The sequence below is a fragment of the Conger conger genome, chromosome 12 (genome assembly GCF_963514075.1).
Source record: "Conger conger chromosome 12, fConCon1.1, whole genome shotgun sequence".
Taxonomy (NCBI): domain Eukaryota; kingdom Metazoa; phylum Chordata; class Actinopteri; order Anguilliformes; family Congridae; genus Conger; species Conger conger.
Window position 1 is genome coordinate 23,864,099 of NC_083771.1, and position 21,910 is coordinate 23,886,008.

Below are 21,910 nucleotides of genomic sequence, written 5' to 3' on the forward strand. Positions count from 1 at the left end.
CTGAAGGTGTATTTATTTACAGTGATGAACAAAATAATAATAATAAACTAAGAGGCGTCCTTGAGAGGAAGTCTGCTGTACAGTTCTGGGCCCCTGCTCTGTACAGGACCTCAAAGTCAAACGGCTGCATCGCAAGGAACCACCTGGTTATCCTGGTGTTTGTGTCCCTCATCCGCCCCAGCCACGACAACGACAACGTTTCCAAAACAAACTTTCTACCTAAGAGGTAGTACCGCAAAGAGTCCAGTGCCCACTTAATAGCCAGGCACTCCTTCTCCACAGTCGAGTATTTTGACTCCCGTGGAAGGAGCTTCCGGCTGATGTATGCAATGGGCTTTAGTTGTCCTGGCTCACCTTGCAACAGCACAGCCCCAAGACCATGCTCTGATGCGTCAGTCTGCACTGTAAAAGTCTTTTCAAAGTCCGGACTCTGCAGAATTTGCTCTTGACAAAGAGAGTCCTTCAAGTCCTGAAATGCCAACCCACAGTCCTTTGTCCATGTCACCCTATTGGGCCTGTCCTTCTTTGTAAGGGAAGTGAGGGTGGCTGCTCAGGCTGAAAAGTTGGGGATAAAACGTCTGTACCACCCCACTAGCCCAAAGAACGACCGTACCCCCTTCTTTGTTGTAGGCCGCTCAGCAGATTTAATGGCCTCCACCTTCCCAACCTGTGGTCGGATCACCCCATGCCCCAGCACAAACCCAAGATACTGAGTTTCACCCTTAGCCAGGGTGCACTTGTCAGGGTGAATGGTGAGCCCTGCCCTCTTGATCCTGCCCAACACCTCTTGCAGATGGTGAAGGTGTTCCTTCCAGGTGTGGCTGTAAATGACAATGTCGTCAAGGTAGGCGGCAGCAAAACCCTCAGTCCCCCTCAGAATATGGTCCATCATCCTCTGGAATGTCGCTGTCGCTCCATGTAAGCCAAAGGGCAACACAGAAAACTGGTAGTGTCCAAAGGGTGCCTTGAAGGCTGTCAACTCCCTGCTCTCAGTGGTCAGCGGGACCTGCCAATACCCCTTGCAGAGATCTAGGGTACTGAGGTATCTTGCCTTCCCCAGCCGCTCCACCAAGTCGTCCACCCTGGGCATTGGATAGGGGTCGAACTTGCTGATGCTGTTGACCTTCCTGAAGTCTAAACAGAACCTCAGGCTGCCATCCTTTTTGGGGACGAGGATGACTGGGCTGCTCCATTCGCTAGTTGAAGACTCGATCACCCTAAGGTCCTTCATAGCCTCCAGCTCCTCCCTCAGGACAGGCAGAAGCCGCTCAGGAACCCGGTAGACTGGCTGGCGAATGGGCTTTGGGTCTTTAAGGGTGATGTGGTGTTTAACCAGGTCTGTCCTCCCTGGTCGGTCCATGAAAAGCTGCTCTGGCAGGCACCGCAGGAGCTGTTGTTGTTGCTCCATTGTCAGATGCTCCAAGACCAGCTCACTCCCTTGCTGGGCACTGGGGAAATACTGCTCGGTGACCTCCTCTTCTTCCTCTACGACGCGAACATACAGGGACTGCACTGGTGTTTCCGGGGTCGATGGTGGTGACCGGGCATGCCATTTCTTCAGCATGTTGATGTGGAAGGTCTGCAGCGGCTGTCGGCGAGCTGGAATGCAGACCTCGTATGTCACCGGCCCCATCTTCCGCTTGACCTGGTAAGGACACTGCCACTTAGCCAACAGTTTGTTTTCTGATGTTGGCAAAAGCAACAAGACTTCCTCACCTGGCTCAAAGCTCCGTGACCTGGCCGCCCTGTCATACCAGACCTTCTGTCTGGCCTGCGCCCGCAGTAGGTTGTCTCGTGCGAGGGCTGTGGTCTTCTCCAGCTGCTCCCTCATCTTGAGCACGTAAGAAACCACGTTCATCTTCCGTGGTCCCTCGGCTCCCTCCCAGCTCTCCCGCAGCACATCCAGGGGTCCTCGGACCTGACGGCCGTAGAGGAGCTCGAATGGTGAAAATCCTGAGGCACTTGGGTACCTCCCGGTAGGCGAACAGGAGGAAAGGCAGCCCCAGTCTTTGCCTGTTTCGGAGACAAACTTGCGCAGCATGCACTTCAAGGTGGAGTTGAATCGTTCAACCAAGCCGTCAGTCTGAGGGTGGTAAGGGGTGGTTCGTATGCGCTTAATCCCTAAGAGCTGATAAACATGTTGAAGCGTGCGACTCATGAAGTTTGGGCCCTGGTCAGTGAGAACTTCTTTTGGAATGCCTACTTGTGAAAAGAAGCGCAGGAGCGCACTAGCTACCTGTTTAGCAGTGACCTCTCTTAGTGGGTAAGCCTCAGGGTACCTAGTAGTATAGTCACAGACAACTAATATGAATCTGTTTCCTGTCTGACTCCGCTCCACTGGGCCTACTACCATCCACTCCAATACGCTCAAATGGTGTATCTATTACAGGAAGTGGGATGAGTGGTGCATGAGCTGAAGCTCTTCCTGCATTAAGCTGGCATTCTGGACAGGTTTTACAGTACTCCTTAACCTATTTACAGTGATAAACAAAATAATAATAAACTAAGAAGGAAGATTTTAGAACAAACAAAAGAAAATGGTAATGAAAATGGCGTGTACTCTGGCTATGCCTCAAAAAGTAGGCCCATTACACAGCACACCCGCTCCATGTCTCAAACAAAAAAGAGAGCCCCCTCAGCTCTCTCCTGGAGCTATAAATGGGCATAGCCCCTCCCACCTGGCACCTTCCATGCACAAAAAAATAAATATAATCAATTAACAAAATAAAACAAAAAATGATCAAACAGAACATAACACACATGGCCATAACAAGAATAACAAACAGCTAAACACACAAGAATTAACAAGGGGGTACTAAACAGAAATTAAAACAATCATTTATGTACTATTCAAATTCCCCCCTTGTCTAAATTAAACAGGTGGTAGTTCCCACTATTCACCCTTCATAAATATCACCTGGTCCCCTTCACTTCCTGTTTGGTTGTGAGACCAGGATTGAACAGACCCAGGTACACCCTTTGTTTTATGTGGTGAAATATTTTTAAAAGCACCCGCTGTGCGTTGTTTACTCCCGCTCAGTTAAAAATGTAAAGCGTGTTGTGTTGCGGTGTTTGTGTTGCATGTCTGTAACAGTGTTAGTCTCGTCGCGGCGCCAGTCCGTGACACACACATTTAGCACAGAGTGACTTACTCAGCATGTAACATGTTTGGTAACACTTTACATTAAGGGTACATGAATGGGCATTAATTCTAATGTAGTAAACAACTACATTAGCTGATGCCATTCATATTGGAATGAAAAAGACATGTATTTGTTAATGATCAACCAATATTGTTTGATAATATTCATACATTAGTAGTAAGCAAATCCATTAATGAAAAGTTAATTTCATGCTTAATGTGTGTCACACATCTGTCAATTAATTCAAGTGGACAACTACATTAGTTAATGCCATTTCATATTGGAATGAAAAAAAAGTTTATGTACTTTTTCATGGTTAACAAATTACGAGTTTATCCTTTGATTTGCTGATGTATAAATATTAATTTAACTAATATATTACTTAGTAGGGTGGCACGGATGGTGCAGTGGGTAGCACTGCCGCCTCACAGCAAGGAGGTCCTAGGTTCAAATCCCTGTCGGCCGGGGCCTCTCTGTGCGGAGTTTGCATGTTCTCCCCGTGTCTGCGTGGGTTTCCTCCGGGTACTCCGGTTTCCTCCCACAGTCCAAAGACATGCAGGTTAGGCTGAATGGAGAGTCTAAATTGCCCATAGGTATGAGTGTGTGAGTGAATGGTGTGTGTGCCCTGCGGTGGACTGGCGACCTGTCCAGGGTGTATTCCTGCCTTTCGCCCAATGTATGCTGAGATGGGCTCCACCCCCCCTACGACCCTGTTCAGGATAAGCGGGTTAAGATAATGGATGGATGGATTACTTAGTAGTTAGAAAATGCATTATTTAATTAAAAATGTAATGCTTATTTCATGCACCCATAATTGGCTCAAGGGAGGGACTTTGCAGGGTGAGCAGAGACAAGACGGCTTGAAGAAGGCGTGTTGCTCTCTGATTGCCAGATCCCTTCAGGCCGCCAAGGGATTGGGTGTGGCAGTGTATCCACCAGCTAACACTAATTGGATTAGATAGGGTACAATTGGCTACCAAATTTGGAGAAATATTGAAAAATCTGAAATAAATTTATTTAAAAAGAAAAGAAATGCTGGGCCTGGGAACCCAGCCTGCAGCCTCAGAGTGATGGACCTAGTCAGGGTGCAGGGGCGGCAGAGGGGAGGGGCCCTAAGGATTCCACACAGAACAGGCTGAGCATGTCAGATGACATTCCAGCATTTATGCACGGTTCTTCTACTCACTGGGACTGTCACACTGGTTCTGACCTGAGCCATGCAGATCACTAAAATGCACAACCCTCCCTTTGGTTCTCATGTGACTATGACCTCTGACCTCCAGTGTAAAAGTGCCACATCTCTCCTGTACTGCAGAAAATGTAACTAATATGTTTCATGCGGTTTCATGTCATTAAAAATGAAAAGTCAGTTTTACAATGTAAAGTACAGTGTCACGCCCCTCTCTGTGGTGTAGGGTGTGGGGGTGTGTTCTCTGTCCCTTTTTCTCTCTCTCTCTCGTTCTCTGTCCCAAATTGCAGGTGGTCAGGTGTTCGCGATTGGGGTTGATTGCTGGGCTGCAGTATAAAGGAGCTGAGGCAGTCTCTCTCCCCAGCTTGCTCTATCCTCTGGTCACCAGCAGCCGTGGGCTATTTTTGTTGATTAATTAATCTCTTGGTTGTTATTGTTAAACTCCTAGATTTCCTTGTTTTTCTTTAAATAAATAGTTTGATTATTGTGTATATTGTGTGGCCTCCCCTTTGTTATACATGTCTTGAGCCAGGCAGGTGTAACAACAGTAATTAAAGCTATTTTGATCCCGCGATAGCTTTAGTGCAGGGGCCAAAGTGCTGCAGACATGACATGGCTTTCCAAGCACATTTATACTTTTTCATTAGTATCAATCTCTAATTAAGGTTGTGAAAAATATGTTTGGCGGCACAGATGGTGCAGTGGGTAGCACTGCCACCTCACAGCAAGGAGGTCCTGGGTTTGAATCCCAGTGTAGAGTTTGCATGTTCTCCCAGTGTTCAAGTGGGTTTCCTCCGGGTACTCGGGTTTCCTCCCACAGTCCAAAGACATGCAGGTTAGGCTGATTGGAGAGTCTAAATCTAAAAATGTGACTTTCTTAAAGAATAATTTCCCCCCACAACACATACATTATAGGGAAGAACCTGCATGTTAGCCCAGTGCTATTCTAATTTAACATATCAGAACTTGTTTTTCTCAGTACATGTCCATTTCACTTACCCAGTGACACACAATCACAGCTCAGTATGAAATGCTGCTGTGAATACTTAAATCATTACTCACCTTGCTGTTACAATAGATCCTGAAACAGGTTCATCTGGAAGTTTCAGGTAAAACTACCGATCCCACACACAAACCTGACTTTCTAAAGGACCGCCCTCAGCACAAATTCTGCCTCAGAAAGCAACCCTGAAACTTGTCTGAGCCCTGAACATGCAGGTTCCATACCTACTACAATCACATAACAAAATTATGTGTATTACATTCCCATTTGATTTTCCTGTTTGTGTGTAATGTTTTGTAACTTTAACAATGCTGTAATTCTACACTACACAAAGAGAAGGTTGTATTGAGAAATGCAGTGTTAAGATACAGTATGGAAACTCAGCCAATGGGAAAAGTGCATGGGAGTGGCCAGAACAAGTATGTTCATTGAACTCCTCTCTGATGGCGGTTGTTCAGTCTCTGTCCTTCCGTCGGTGCGATCCCACTTCTGACACCAACTGTTAGGGTGCACCGAGGGTGGAAGACACGAAGGACGAGGGACTGAGATGAGGAGGTGCTGAAGGTGTATTTTATTTACAGTGATGAACAAAATAATAATAAACTAAGAAGGAAGATTTTAGAACAAACAAAAGAAAATGGTAATGAAAATGGCGTGTACTCTGGCTATGCCTCAAAAAGTAGGCCCATTACACAGCACACCCGCTCCATGTCTCAAATAAAAAAGAGAGCCCCCTCAGCTCTCTCCTGGAGCTATAAATGGGCATAGCCCCTCCCACCAGGCACCTTCCATGCACAAAAAAATAAATATAATCAATTAACAAAATAAAACAAAAAATGATCAAACAGAACATAACACACATGGCCATAACAAGAATAACAAACAGCTAAACACACAAGAATAACAAGGGGGTACTAAACAGAAATTAAAACAATCATTTATGTACTATTCAAATTCCCCCCTTGTCTAAATTAAACAGGTGGTAGTTCCCACTATTCACCCTTCATAAATATCACCTGGTCCCCTTCACTTCCTGTTTGGTTGTGAGACCAGGATTGAACAGACCCAGGTACACCCTTTGTTTTATGTGGTGAAACATTTTTAAAAGCACCCGCTGTGCGTTGTTTACTCCCGCTCAGTTAAAAATGTAAAGCGTGTTGTGTTGCGGTGTTTGTGTTGCATGTCTGTAACAGTGTTAGTCTCGTCGCGGCGCCAGTCCGTGACACACACATTTAGCACAGAGTGACTTACTCAGCATGTAACATGTTTGGTAACACTTTACATTAAGGGTACATGAATGGGCATTAATTCCAATGTAGTAAACAACTACATCAGCTGATGCCATTCATATTGGAATGAAAAAGACATGTATTTGTTAATGATCAACCAATATTGTTTGATAATATTCATACATTAGTAGTAAGCAAATCCATTAATGAAAAGTTAATTTCATGCTTAATGTGTGTCACACATCTGTCAATTAATTCAAGTGGACAACTACATTAGTTAACGCCATTTCATATTGGAATGAAAAAAGTTTATGTACTTTTTCATGGTTAACAAATTATGAGTTTATTCTTTGATTTGCTGATGTATAAATATTAATTTAACTAATATATTACTTAGTAGGGTGGCACGAATGGTGCAGTGGGTAGCACTGCCGCCTCACAGCAAGGAGGTCCTCGGTTCAAATCCCTGTCGGCCGGGGCCTCTCTGTGCGGAGTTTCCATGTTCTCCCCGTGTCTGCGTGGGTTTCCTCCGGGTACTCCGGTTTCCTCCCACAGTCCAAAGACATGCAGGTTAGGCTGAATGGAGAGTCTAAATTGCCCATAGGTATGAGTGTGTGAGTGAATGGTGTGTGTGCCCTGCGGTGGACTGGCGACCTGCCTTTCGCCCAATGTATGCTGGGATGGGCTCCAGCCCCCCTGCGACCCTGTTCAGGATAAGCGGGTTAAGATAATGGATGGATGGATGGATGGATGGATGGATTACTTAGTAGTTAGAAAATGCATTATTTAATTAAAAATAATGCTTATTTCATGCACCCATAATTGTCAGTGGCAGTGGCAGTGGCAGTGGCAGTGTATCCACCAGCTAACACTATGTTTCATGCGGTTTCATGTCATTAAAAATGAAAAGTCAGTTTTACAATGTAAAGTACAGTAATTAAAGCTATTTTGATCCAGCGATAGCTTCAGTGCAGGGGCCAAAGTGCTGCAGACATGACATGGCTTTCCAAGCACATTTATACTTTTTCATTAGTATCAATCTCTAATTAAGGTTGTGAAAAATATGTTTGGCGGCACAGATGGTGCAGTGGGTAGCACTGCCGCCTCACAGCAAGGAGGTCCTGGGTTTGAATCCCAGTGTAGAGATGGCATGTTCTCCCAGTGTTCAAGTGGGTTTCCTCCGGGTACTCGGGTTTCCTCCCACAGTCCAAAGACATGCAGGTTAGGCTGATTGGAGAGTCTAAATCTAAAAATGTGACTTTCTTAAAGAATAATTTCCCCCCACAACACATACATTATAGGGAAGAACCTGCATGTTAGCCCAGTGCTATTCTAATTTAACATATCAGAACTTGTTTTTCTCAGTACATGTCTATTTCACTTACCCAGTGACACACAATCACAGCTCAGTATGAAATGCTGCTGTGAATACTTAAATCATTACTCACCTTGCTGTTACAATAGATCCTGAAACAGGTTCATCTGGAAGTTTCAGGTAAAACTACCGATCACACACCCAAACCTGACTTTCTAAAGGACCGCCCTCAGCACAAATTCTGCCTCAGAAAGCAACCCTGAAACTTATCTGAGCCCTGAACATGCAGGTTCCATACCTACTACAATCACATAATAACAAAATTATGTTTATTACATTCCCATTTGATTTTCCTGTTTGTGTGTAATGTTTTGTAACTTTAACAATGCTGTAATTCTACACTACACAAAGAGAAGGTTGTATTGAGAAATGCAGTGTTAAGATACAGTATGGAAACTCAGCCAATGGGAAAAGTGCATGGGAGTGGCCAGAACAAGTATGTTCATTGAACTGCCTTTCCCCAAGAGTTCAGCTGGAGACACAAGGATATCTGCACAAAACAACAGGTGAGGTGGCATTTAATATTCTCTTCCCTTTTTTGGAGAATATCATATGATACATTGAGTACTAGTCAGTTGTCAGTTAAAGGACATGATCATCTTGTATTACTTCATTAGTTCATTGTAATTCAGATTGTTCATTCAGAAGTGAGTACTTACCTGGAATGCATTTAATAGAAAATAGTTTTCATATAGAATTTTGTAACATTGTATTGTAAACAAAGGAACAAGGATATAACACTTATTTTTCAGTTTACAGATTAATCATACCACAATATAGCACACAATAACAGTGTCAGTTAACATGAACACATATTCTGTCAAGTATTTGTGTCAATTCAAAGTTTTAGCAAGGCATTTATCACATGCCTTTACATTAACTGTATTCAATATACAATTCAAAATAAGTTTACAAATATATGGGGCGGCCTGTATGTAGTGGTTAAGGTAAATGACTGGGACAGGCAAAGTTGGTGGTTCGAATCCCAGTGTAGCTACAATAATATCCGCACAGCCGTTGGGCCCTTGAGCAAGGCCCTTAACCCTGCATTGGTCCAGGGGAGGATTGTCTCCTGCTTAGTCTAATCAACTGTATATTGCTCTGTATAAGGGCATCTGCCAAATGCCTATAATGTAATATAGTATGTGTAAAAGAGGCAGGAGTGTGGTATTATTTACTTGAATTAAAAAGGTACAGAAAGCTAAATTAAATCTAGGTTTAGCCTTAAAGTAGAAAATAAACATCTTAATATTTTTGGTATCTCTTTCTCTACAGACACACCCTCCACAATGCCTCTCTTGGACATATTGAGAAACATAGCGAATGAACTGGATGGTGATGATGATGATGTAAGTCACTGCTTTCTGAGGGAAAGAGCTGTGTGTTCTGGCAGAACTGCGTCTGTGCCTGAGGACAGAGGCTGGTGTCCTGCTCTGTGGCTGTTTTTCATTCAGCAGAAGATTTGAGAGTATTTATCGATATTAATACCAATTCAAGGGAATCTCCAAGTGTACAGATTTGAGTGTATATGTTTTGAGTGTATGGAGTTAAGTGTATGTAAATGTTTTGCTGGCTGGGTTTTTGCATGCTGTTGCAGGACTTCTCTGGGACAGTTGAACCATATAGCCTCTTTTGTGCCAGAGACGATGTGACTTTGATGGAGAAGGCCATCAAAACTGAAGGTGATGGGCAGTATCCACACACTCCAGCACAAGACTGTTCAGTGCACACACACTCTAGTGCACAAGAGATGGCTAGTGACACTCCAGCACAAGACTGTTCAGTGCACACACACACTCTAGTGCACAAGAGATAGCTAGTGACACTCCAGCACAAGACTGTTCAGTGCACACACACTCTAGTGCACAAGAGATAGCTAGTCACACTCCAGCACAAGACTGTTCAGTGCACACACACTCTAGTGCACAAGAGATGACTAGTGACACTCCAGCACAAGACTGTTCAGTGCACACACACTCTAGTGCACAAGAGATAGCTAGTCACACTCCAGCACAAGACTGTTCAGTGCACACACACTCTAGTGCACAAGAGATAGCTAGTCACACGCCAACACATGAGTGTGCAGTGCCAGCATGCCTTCTTCAGCAGCAAGTCACCGGCAACATACACTGACAAACAACTGCTCAATATCCAGTACCATGATTTCCCCACACCAAAACTGAAGTGTTAAGTATTCACACACCCATACAGGGTAGACTGATGTGAGGAAGGACTTTGGGGTCTTTCCAATCACTTATTTTGACATCGTTTCCTTTCATTGCTCCTAACTCCCATCGGAGGATGCAAGAAAAGGTGACGAGGAAAGGATGTCAGGCCAGAGGAATTTGAATAATGTGTATTAGGCAAATGGAATGCCTCGCTATTTCAAGCATCAGTTTGAAGCCACATCTGTAATTTACGTGGAGAGGTGGATCCACAGGTCAAACATTTATACTTTCCGAAACAATTCTTCCAGAAAAAAAGCATCCTTTGGGAGCCCCCTAGCTCCTGGCATCTAGCTCCTTCGAGGAGCAACTAACAGACTGGAATGTCCTTAGAGTGCAAAACTCGATCGATTCCCAGGACTGAGGAGACAAGGATGGATACAATGAGTGATTGGAATAAGCCCGCCTGTCTCATGATAGTAACCACAGCAACCTGTGAGGCTAAGACGAATGTGAAACTCTTGCTTGTGGCTTTTGTGGGGCTGTCCTGCGTAGTCTAATGTAGCTCTATGGCACCCTCTTCAGGCGGGGGGGCCATTGCTATCATCGATCTTCTGCTGAAGAGAAACTGTGAGCAGCGTCAGATGGTCAAGAAAGCCTATCAGGAGAGCTCCGGGACGGTGAGGCCACACTCCCTGGTTAGACACTCATCCTTCAGGTATGGCTCTTCTGATCCACACCGTGGGTCCGACTTCGACTACTGTGGGGATCATCAACTCTGACCCTCAATAATACATCATCAGCAAGTCTACCAGTTTCACCATCAGCACAGCTTTGACCAGCCACAGACCAGCTTTGACCAACCACAGACCAGCTTTGTCCAGCCACATACCAGCTATGACCAGATTCCCAGCTGGTCTAAGCTGGAACTTTCAGCAGGGTAGGGTAGTTATTATACACACTTAAAACTCCATGGGATATATATATAGGTCATATGTAGAACAGAACCAAGTTTGGGGTACAGTCTATGGCAGGGATCATCAACTCTGACCCTTGATTCCAAATCCAGCCCTGGTTTATTGGTTCTCCCTGGTAATTAGTCAATGACCACAGACTGTCTTTGCACCTCACTCCCAGGTAAAGAGAGGGTAGAAAACCGGCAGTTCTTGCCCCTGGAGAACTGTGAGTTGCTTATCCCAGGCACACAGACTTGACTAACCGGTCCCTGTGTGAGGTGTACGACTCCTCTCTGGGCGTGGTGGCGGCTTAAACACCTGCTGGATGTGTCTCCACAGGCTCTGGACAAAGATTTGGTGGCCGTCTTGTCAGGTGAAATGAAGGATTTAGCGCTGGCGTTGCTGATGACTCCGGTGCAGTACGATGCATTCCTGCTCAGGGAAGCTATGGAAGTGAGTTGACCCATACAGGTGAAAGGGAGCACCCGGTCTCCTAGCAGTCAATACAGACACTGTGGTCTGTAAGCAACCCTGCAGTCCACAGTGCACTCCATCCATCACCCTGTGGCCCATGTAGGTGGATGCTTTATGGTCATTTTTTTGGCTGTAGGGTTGGGGCACAGACGAAGAGATCCTGACTGAGATCCTGGTATCAAGAACCAATGACGAGATCAGAGAGATCAAAAAAGTCTACAAAGAAGGTGTGTATACTGTATATGTGTGTATGAGTGTCAGCGTGCATGTGTCTACTGTATTAGATGGTATTTTATGTCACAGTGATTACAGATTATAGTTTCTGATTTTCCTGTGAATGGTACAGAGTACCAGAGGGATCTGGAAACGGACTTGGACAAGGAAAACAGAGGGCACTACCAGGATGCTCTGCTCAACCTCTGCAAGGTGGGATGCGCGCGTGTGCGCGTGTGCGCGTGTGCGTCTTTCTTTTTGTGCGTATAGTATGTGAAGGTGAATGTGCTTGAGAGTGTATTTGTGTTTATACATACAGTGTATGAAGTTGTGTGTGGGAGAGTGTCATTTGTATGCAAATGTGTGTAGATTGTGAATGTGTGTGAGAGAATATGTGTGTCGGAGTGTGAGAGTGTGTGTAGATTGTGAATGTGTGTGTGAGAGGGTGAGTGTGTGTGCGTGTTGCTTCATGTGCTTTTTCTATCCATGTATCTCACTCACTGTAATTCCAGGGCACCAGGAGTGAGGAACAACATGCAGACAAAGACCTGGCAGACAGCGATGCACAAGTAAGGCCATTTTTCATTAGTAAACTGCTATACTGAGTATGGCCATCTTTCATTAGCACACTGCTACACTGAGTATGGCCATCTTTCATCAGCAAACTGCTACACTGAGTATGGCCATCTTTCATTAGCAAACTGCTACACTGAGTATGGCCATCTTTCATCAGCAAATTGCTACACTGAGTATGGCCATCTTTCATTAGCAAACTGCTACACTGAGTATGGCCACTTTTCATGAGCAAACTGCTACACTGAGTAAGACCATCTTTCATTAGCAAACTGCTACACTGAGTATGGCCATCTTTCATTAGCAAATTGCTACACTGAGTATGGCCATTTTTCATTAGCAAATTGCTACACTGAGTATGGCCATCTTTCATTAGCAAACTGCTACACTGAGTAAGACCATCTTTCATTGGCAAACTGCTACACTGAGTACAGCCATCTTTCATTAGCAAACTGCTACCCTGAGTATGGCCATCTTTCATTAGCAAACTGCAACACTGAGTAAGGCCATCTTTCATTAGCAAACTGCTACACTGAGTATGGCCATCTTTCATTAGCAAACTGCTACACTGAGTATGGCCACTTTTCATGAGCAAACTGCTACACTGAGTATGGCCATCTTTCATTAGCCCTCTGCTACACTGAGTAAGGCCATCTTTCATCAGCACACTACTACCCTGAGTATGGCCATCTTTCATTAGCCCTCTACTACACTGAGTAAGGCCATCTTTCATCAGCACACTACTACCCTGAGTATGGCCATCTTTCATTAGCACACTGCTACACTGAGTATGCACATCTTTCATTAGCACACTGCTATACTGAGTAAGACCATCTTTCATTAGCAAACTGCTACACTGAGTAAGACCATCTTTCATTAGCCAACTGCTATACTGAGTAAGACCATCTTTCATTAGCAAACTGCTACACTGAGTAAGACCATCTTTCATTAGCCAACTGCTACACTGAGTATGGCCATCTTTCATTAGCAAACTGCTACACTGAGTAATACCATCTTTCAAACTGCCATGCACTGAGTATGGCCATCTTTCATTAGCACACTGCTACACTGAGTATGGCCATCTTTCATTAGCAAACTGCTACACTGAGTATGGCCATCTTTCATTAGCAAACTGCTACACTGAGTATGGCCATCTTTCATTAGCACACTGCTACACTGAGTACAGCCATCTTTCATTAGCAAACTGCTACACTGAGTAAGACCATCTTTCATTAGCAAACTGCTACACTGAGTATGGCCATCTTTCATTAGCAAATTGCTACACTGAGTATGGCCATTTTTCATTAGCAAATTGCTACACTGAGTATGGCCATCTTTCATTAGCAAACTGCTACACTGAGTAAGACCATCTTTCATTAGCAAACTGCTACACTGAGTATGGCCATCTTTCATTAGCCCTCTGCTACACTGAGTAAGGCCATCTTTCATTAGCACACTAGTACCCTGAGTATGGCCATCTTTCATTAGCAAACTGCAACACTGAGTAAGGCCATCTTTCATTAGCAAACTGCTACACTGAGTATGGCCATCTTTCATTAGCAAACTGCTACACTGAGTATGGCCACTTTTCATCAGCAAACTGCTACACTGAGTATGGCCATCTTTCATTAGCACACTGCTACACTGAGTATGGCCATCTTTCATTAGCACACTGCTACACTGAGTACAGCCATCTTTCATTAGCAAACTGCTACACTGAGTAAGACCATCTTTCATTAGCAAACTGCTACACTGAGTATGGCCATCTTTCATTAGCAAACTGCTACACTGAGTATGGCCACTTTTCATGAGCAAACTGCTACACTGAGTAAGACCATCTTTCATTAGCCAACTGCTATACTGAGTAAGACCATCTTTCATTAGCAAACTGCTACACTGAGTAAGACCATCTTTCATTAGCCAACTGCTACACTGAGTATGGCCATCTTTCATTAGCAAACTGCTACACTGAGTAATACCATCTTTCAAACTGCCATGCACTGAGTATGGCCATCTTTCATTAGCACACTGCTACACTGAGTATGGCCATCTTTCATTAGCAAACTGCTACACTGAGTATGGCCATCTTTCATTAGCAAACTGCTACACTGAGTATGGCCATCTTTCATTAGCACACTGCTACACTGAGTACAGCCATCTTTCATTAGCAAACTGCTACACTGAGTAAGACCATCTTTCATTAGCAAACTGCTACACTGAGTATGGCCATCTTTCATTAGCAAATTGCTACACTGAGTATGGCCATTTTTCATTAGCAAATTGCTACACTGAGTATGGCCATCTTTCATTAGCAAACTGCTACACTGAGTAAGACCATCTTTCATTGGCAAACTGCTACACTGAGTACAGCCATCTTTCATTAGCAAACTGCTACACTGAGTAAGACCATCTTTCATTAGCAAACTGCTACACTGAGTATGGCCATCTTTCATTAGCCCTCTGCTACACTGAGTAAGGCCATCTTTCATTAGCACACTAGTACCCTGAGTATGGCCATCTTTCATTAGCAAACTGCAACACTGAGTAAGGCCATCTTTCATTAGCAAACTGCTACACTGAGTATGGCCATCTTTCATTAGCAAACTGCTACACTGAGTATGGCCATCTTTCATCAGCAAACTGCTACACTGAGTATGGCCATCTTTCATTAGCACACTGCTACACTGAGTAAGACCATCTTTCATTGGCAAACTGCTACACTGAGTACAGCCATCTTTCATTAGCAAACTGCTACACTGAGTAAGACCATCTTTCATTAGCAAACTGCTACACTGAGTATGGCCATCTTTCATTAGCCCTCTGCTACACTGAGTAAGGCCATCTTTCATTAGCACACTACTACCCTGATGAGTATGGCCATCTTTCATTAGCACACTGCTACACTGAGTATGCACATCTTTCATTAGCACACTGCTATACTGAGTAAGACCATCTTTCATTAGCAAACTGCTACACTGAGTATGGCCATCTTTCATTAGCAAACTGCTACACTGAGTAATACCATCTTTCAAACTGCCATGCACTGAGTATGGCCATCTTTCATTAGCAAACTGCTACACTGAGTGAGGCCATCTTTCATTAGCAAACTGCTACACTGAGTAAGACCAACTTTCATTAGCAAACTGCTACACTGAGTAAGACCATCTTTCATTAGCAAACTGCTACACTGAGTAAGACCAACTTTCATTAGCAAACTGCTACACTGAGTAAGACCATCTTTCATTAGCAAACTGCTACACTGAGTAAGACCATCTTTCATTAGCAAACTGCCACACTGAGTAATACCATCTTTCAAACTGCCATGCACTGAGTATGGCCATCTTTCATTAGCAAACTGCTACACTGAGTGAGGCTATCTTTCATTAGCAAACTGCCACACTGAGTAAGTCCATCTTTCATTAGCAAACTGCCATGCACTGAGAAAGGCGTAGATGTCTACATAGTAAAATGGTTGGTGTAAACTTTCAGAGTGTGTATGCGCCCAATTGTTCTCTGTTGGGGTTAAATTAACACTGGGCGTTGTGCTGTGTTATGTGATGTTTGATATAATGGCAGGTTTCAGATTTTAGCAGTAAATCTGTTTCATTAGAGACAGTGCAAGGTTTCAGTTCATAGTCCTGGACAATTTACCTGTACTTATACCATAGACCTGTATCTTCATTTCACAGACTCTGTTCAATTCTGGGGAAGACCGAGCAGGAACAAACGACACTGTCTTCATCCACATTTTCACAACCAGGAGCAATGCAGAACTCCGAAAAAGTAAGGCTGTTATTGTCCCGCCTAGTTGCAGGTTCTTTGTAAAGCAGGATGAATGTGTCTCAGCATGTGGTTCAACCACACACAGAACCTGTGAAACACTGTCACTCTGAAACACTGTCACTCTGAAACACTGTCACTCTGAAACACTGTCACTCTGAAACACTGTCACTGTTAATATTTTCTTGCCACAGTATTTCAGAGGTATTCAAAGCACGGTGATGGCGAGATGGCAGAAGTGCTGGAGGACGAGCTGAGTGGTGACGTAGAGGACTGTCTGATAGCAATCGGTGAGAACACATACGTCTGTGTGTGTGTGTGCCTGCTTGTAAGGATTCATGCAATGTGTGTGTGTGTATATATGTGAGAGAGAGACAGTGTGTGGGTTTGTGTGTGTTTCTGTGTCTGTCAGTCAGTGTGTGCATGTGTCTGTCAGTATGAGTTAGGTTTATATTTGTGTACGTGTGGGGAATGTATGCTATTCTCCTGGCCCTTCCTGTTTTAGTTGTGTTTAAGAGGGAGGTATGTGTCAGTGTGTGTTTGGGTGTATATATGTGTGAGAGGGCGTGTCTGCTATGCTATCCTGGCCCTTTCTGTTCGACAGACCAAGTAGAGACTCAGTGTGGCAGTATGGCAGGCCAGGTAAAGCTCTGTAGAGACTCAGTGTGGCAGTATGGCAGGCCGGGTAAAGCTCTGTAGAGTCTGTGTGGCAGTATGGCAGGCCAGGTGAAGCTCTGTGGAGACTCCCTTCCTGTCTGCATCATTCTCATAATAATCACAAATATCTCTCTATTTCACAATTAACACCATTTTCCCACTCTTTTTTCCTGTCAGCAAAATGCGCCATGAATAAACCTTCATTCTTCGCGGAGAAACTCCACTCCGCCATGGAGGTAGGCCCATTTTACTGCCGCTACTGCATACTGCATACAGAAAAGCATACTGCGAGAAACTACTGCGATTACTGTGAGAAACTACTGCGATTAGCGATTCTTCGAGGTGAGCTCAGTCAGCAGAACGAGGGGGCATAAATGGAAATTAGCAAAAGATAAATTCCACACAGACGTTGGGAAGTATTTTTTCACACAGGCGTATGTGTGTTACGTGATAAGAATCATAACATGAACAATAACATGAGTGGTCACGGTACACATCAGAACCTGGACTGGAGTCCCCTTTGATCCAGAGGGCCTGGTTATAGTAGACAACAAAACATGGATTGGATTTCCTGCAGGGGTATGGAACGCGGACCAAAACGCTGATCCGGGTGCTGGTGACTCGGGCTGAGCGGGACCTGAAGAAGGTCATGAAGGAGTACAAGAAGATGTATGAGAAGTCCCTGCAGCAGGACATCCTGGTGAGTCCATTTCACATACTGAACTCCATTTCCCATAAGTCTCAGCAGTGTGCCTGGGGTGCCATCTGCATCATTATTCATAAAATAAATTATAGGAAGATGAGGCTGTAATTACATTGAAGGAAACATGAAATACTGTAATTTACAGTTTTATAAGCTTTGCTTTGGTTGGGTAGTGTAATAGTGTTAACGTTATTAGAATTGTACCTTATTTGTCCTGTGTTCTATTGTTGTTACAATGACCTTCGGTGGGCAATTATTGTATATCACTTATGTACATGTGATGTAATGTTTATTAACAGTGAGAAGGTGGGGCCTGCTTATTGTATAGAACAGTTGTATATACTATTTTTGTTGTATCAATTAACACATTTGATGAGAAACGCTATCATCAATAATATGAAATGAAAGTGTGGGAAAAGACCATATACACTCAGTGAGCACTTTCTTAGGTACTTACTCATATGTTTATCTAAACAGCCAATCATGTGGCAGCAGTGCAATGCAAAAAATCATGCAGATACGGGGCCTCAGTTAATCAACCATCAGAATGGGGGGGAAAAAGTGACTTTGACTGTGGAATGATTTTTGGTGCCAGAGAGGGTGGTTTGATATCTCAGAAACTGCTGATCTCCTTGGATTTTCACACACACTAGTATCTAGAGTTTACTCAGGATGCAGAAGAGCAGCTCTGAACACAGTGCGTCAAACCTCCAAGCGGATAGGCTACAGCAGCAGAAGCCAATAAGTCTAATAAATACCTAATAAAGTGCTCACTGAGTGTAATTAATCCTTCATTACATTACGTTAATGGCATTTGGCAGACGCTCTTACCCAGAGCGATGTGCAGTTGATTAAACTAAGCAGGAGACAATCCTCCCCTGGAGCAATGCAGGGTTAAGGGTCTTGCTCAAGGACCCAACGGCTGTTCAGATCTTATTGTGGCTACACCGGGATTAGAACCACCAAACTTGCGTGTCCCAGTCAATTAATCCTTCATGATGCATAGGGGATGTGATGGATATTTAACAGCCTCATGTATGGAGATATGGTGAATATTTAAGTGTGGGGTGCTTCTGTCATTCTGCAGGCTGAATCTGAAGGTGATTTCGAGACTGCCCTGCTGACACTGTGTGGAAAAGACGACTGAGATGTTCAAGCAGGAGCTGAGACACGATCACATTCATATGTTAATATTCATATTTACAGTCAGTTAGTATCATATTCCTGTCTTCCTATTGAGGTGGGTTGTTGTGCTTATAGATATACAGGCAGAACTGTGCTAAATTGTCCACAGTGGCTATAGAGATTTTCTTTCCAGCCTAACCATTGGCCAGGTAAAATTAATTAATTACAAATAGCGTAAGTTAAAAGCTGATACAGGTATACATAAAGTGTTTTGTGTTAAAGGTAAAAAGCTTACTGGGATGTGTTCTTATGAAACCAGAGTGGAGTGACCCAGGTTTGGGGGCATGGGGGCAGTACAAATACTCTTTGTGGAAATAAAACGATGTTCTCCGGAATATTGACTTTGTGTTTTTTTCCCCCAAGACTGTAGTGAAAATATTAAAAATGTGAATTTCTCTCTCTCTCTCTCTCTCTCTCTCTCTCTCTCTCTCTCTCTCTCTCTCTCTCTCTCTCTCTCTCTCTCTCTCTCTCTCTCTCTCTCTCTCTCTCTCTCTCTCTCTCTCTCTCTCTCTCTCTCTCTCTCTCTCTCTCTCTCTCTCTCTCTCTCTCTGCGCCGCGTGATAGCGCAGTAAGCAGCGCGCGCCCTGTGTCGCAGAAGAGTATTGCAGCAAACAAATCGCCAGTCCGCACTTTTTCACATGCCAGATTTCAATTTATTATCTGGATTCATGGCGGCACGGATGGTGCAGTGGGTAGCACTGCCACCTCACAGCAAGGAGGTCCTGGGTTCGAATCCCCGTCGGCCGGGGCCTCTCTGTGCGGAGTTTGCATGTTCTCCCAGTGTCTGCGTGGGTTTCCTCCCACAGTCCAAAGACATGCAGGTTAGGCTGATTGGAGAGTCTAAATTGCCCATAGGTATGAGTGTGTGAGTGAATGGTGTGTGTGCCCTGCGATGGACTGGTGATCTGTCCAGGGTGTATTCCTGCCTTTTGCCCAATGTATGCTGGGATAGGCTCCAGCCCCCCTGCGACCCTGTTCAGGATAAGCGGGTTAAGATAATGGATGGATGGATCTGGATAAATATATAGGGGCTGTATCTGACCTACAGGCTGTAGTCCTGGAGTTTAGCATATTAGCCTATAATATGTCTGGATTCCCATAGCAAATATTGCTTTCATCCCCACACTTCTTTCAACACAGCACAATAAAGGAGCGATTGGGAAATGACTGGGACGTAAGGTCGTTGGTTCGATCCCCGGTGTAGCCACAATAAGATCCGCACAGCCGTTGGGCCCTTGAGCAAGGCCCTTAACCCTGCATTGCTCCAGGGGAGGATTGTCTCCTGCTTAGTCTAATCAACTGTACGTCGCTCTGGATAAGTGTATCTGGCAAATAGCATTAATGTAATAACGGAATTATTTTTAAACCGTGATTATGAGTAGGCCATATGATTTAGGCCTAATCTGAACATACCTTGCTTGAGGTTAATCTTTTATTTTAAGCATACGATCTTGTGGTCATTTTTCATTTTCATAAAAGGGAGATTAACTTTCCTCAGTAGGCTGCAACGTCCAGTCGGAGGCGCTGTCAAACGAAGCTGGTTAGTAACGGGTCCCTGGTATTAGATACGGGGTAATACGAGACAGGCACTTGCTCTGTTCAAAGCGAGTTAGAATCGTGTTAACATCCCTCTCGCTATGCATACTAATAAACCATGGTATCCATCCGTATGAAATAGTTTTTTAAAGTTTCTTATTATTCTTCTTTGGATTGGGAAATCGGTCTCCTTCTAAGGTCGGCGTTTTCTCAGCAGGACGACTGAAGATCACATTGAATAAACAAATTAGCGTGTGTTTGAGCAAAGGTTTTCTTTGTGTTATCGGGCTGTTGTTTAGCTTCATTCTTCCCCCTGCAAAACTCGTATATACACAAACCAGTGGGCAGTGAGGATATCCGGCGGGCCCGATCTGGCGCACAGGATAGCGGCGAAATATGGATATACTAACCTGGGACAGGTGAGATACAGTTACCGGTCCTATTATATCGTTCTTACCGATGGCTATTCTGCTTCGAGTTAAACGGCGTGTCTAAATGAGAAGCTGGGATGGAGGATAGGAGAAGCCTGTTCACCTTAAATTGAAGAAGTTTTCTTCTCTGACTGTGTCGGGCGACTAGCAAGTCCAGGGTCAGTTTTCCATATTCTATATATTGATATATAACGTAACATGAATAATCAGTTTGGATCCAATTCAGCTCCGTAGCATTTCGCTATTATGGAAAAAAATGAAACTATGAAATACAAGTATCGTACATTTAGGGGATTTTAGAATTATTGACCGTACATGGTACAGAGGGGTACATTATCGTACAAATACCATAATTATATATCGTACATATGGCAACGCTGCACAGCTGACACGTTTTGAGGGACAGGTGCTCATAGTGTGAAAATGCACACCACTCTAGAAAACCCGTTCTAACCACACCCAGTTATTGTTTTGTTATATATTTTGAGAAAAATAAAAGGTTAGGAGCAGTAGGTAGCATCCAGGGACTAACTCCAGTTCTGAGACCAGTTGTCTAGGGCAACAGCAGGATCACACCTAACCTGCATGTCTCTGAGTGTGGGAGGAAACCAGAGTACCCAGAGTAAACGCATGCAGACACAGGGAGAACATGCAAAATCCACACAGAGAGGATCTGGCTGGCCAGGATTCCAACCCAGAACCTCCTTCTTGCAGGGCAGCTGTGTGCCCCCCGAGGTCAGAGCTCAGGGAAGATGGCTGCTGAGTTCACCTGAGGCAGGTGTAATGGAGTGGCTCTGCTCCCATGACAGGAAGCAGGAAGTAGAACTCTGAAGTGCTGTTGACCTGTCTGTGGTTGTGCCTGGAAGGCTGCCTGAAAGGACTTGCAGTACCCTGCTTTCAAGTGATGTCGGGTAGTTTGTTTTAGTTCAAATACATCACAACTTGGCCATCCACAACTTTTTCACATTCACATGCTTTGTGGTCAGACAATTAAAGGAAAAGTTGTGTGGGTGCTTGTTTGTTCATGTCAGACTGTTTACATTCTAGGCTAGCAAACTGGTTATAGCTAGTTAAGCCAATTGTTCTGGAGGTTAAAAATCCAAATACCACAGGAAATTGAATGCTGCTATTAGTTAACAACGAATGTCTGTGTTTTAAATGTCTGGCTGTGATTCACTTATGGCTTTATTATATGACATTTATTGCGCTTCCAGAGCACTTGATGTTCCATTTGACCATGTTGGCAATAGCGAGTATGTCACAACCTGGCCAATTCGTGCTGCAGCTACAATCCAGAT

General features: G+C 44.2%; 2 protein-coding genes across 2 annotated transcripts in view; both read left to right on the forward strand.

Annotated features, from left to right (window-relative positions):
- Window positions 1-6,386: 6,386 nt before the first annotated feature.
- LOC133141428 (annexin A1-like) lies at window positions 6,387-18,980 on the forward strand. Its single transcript, XM_061261984.1, has 14 exons — window positions 6,387-6,404; window positions 8,412-8,445; window positions 9,215-9,288; window positions 9,537-9,621; window positions 10,690-10,784; window positions 11,400-11,513; window positions 11,671-11,761; window positions 11,881-11,960; window positions 12,260-12,316; window positions 16,010-16,103; window positions 16,295-16,390; window positions 16,935-16,993; window positions 17,335-17,457; window positions 18,548-18,980. The coding sequence occupies exons 3-14, from the start codon at window positions 9,229-9,231 to the stop codon at window positions 18,605-18,607; spliced, it is 1,014 nt and encodes a 337-aa protein (XP_061117968.1). The 5' UTR covers window positions 6,387-6,404; window positions 8,412-8,445; window positions 9,215-9,228; the 3' UTR covers window positions 18,608-18,980.
- Window positions 18,981-19,313: 333 nt separating this feature from the next.
- LOC133141538 (proprotein convertase subtilisin/kexin type 5-like) overlaps window positions 19,314-21,910 on the forward strand; it is a 41,238-nt gene continuing 38,641 nt past the window's right edge. The window contains exons 1-2 of the mRNA XM_061262105.1: window positions 19,314-19,328; window positions 20,481-20,600. Coding sequence (XP_061118089.1) covers window positions 19,314-19,328; window positions 20,481-20,600 — 135 coding nt within the window. The remainder of the gene's footprint in view (window positions 19,329-20,480; window positions 20,601-21,910) is intronic.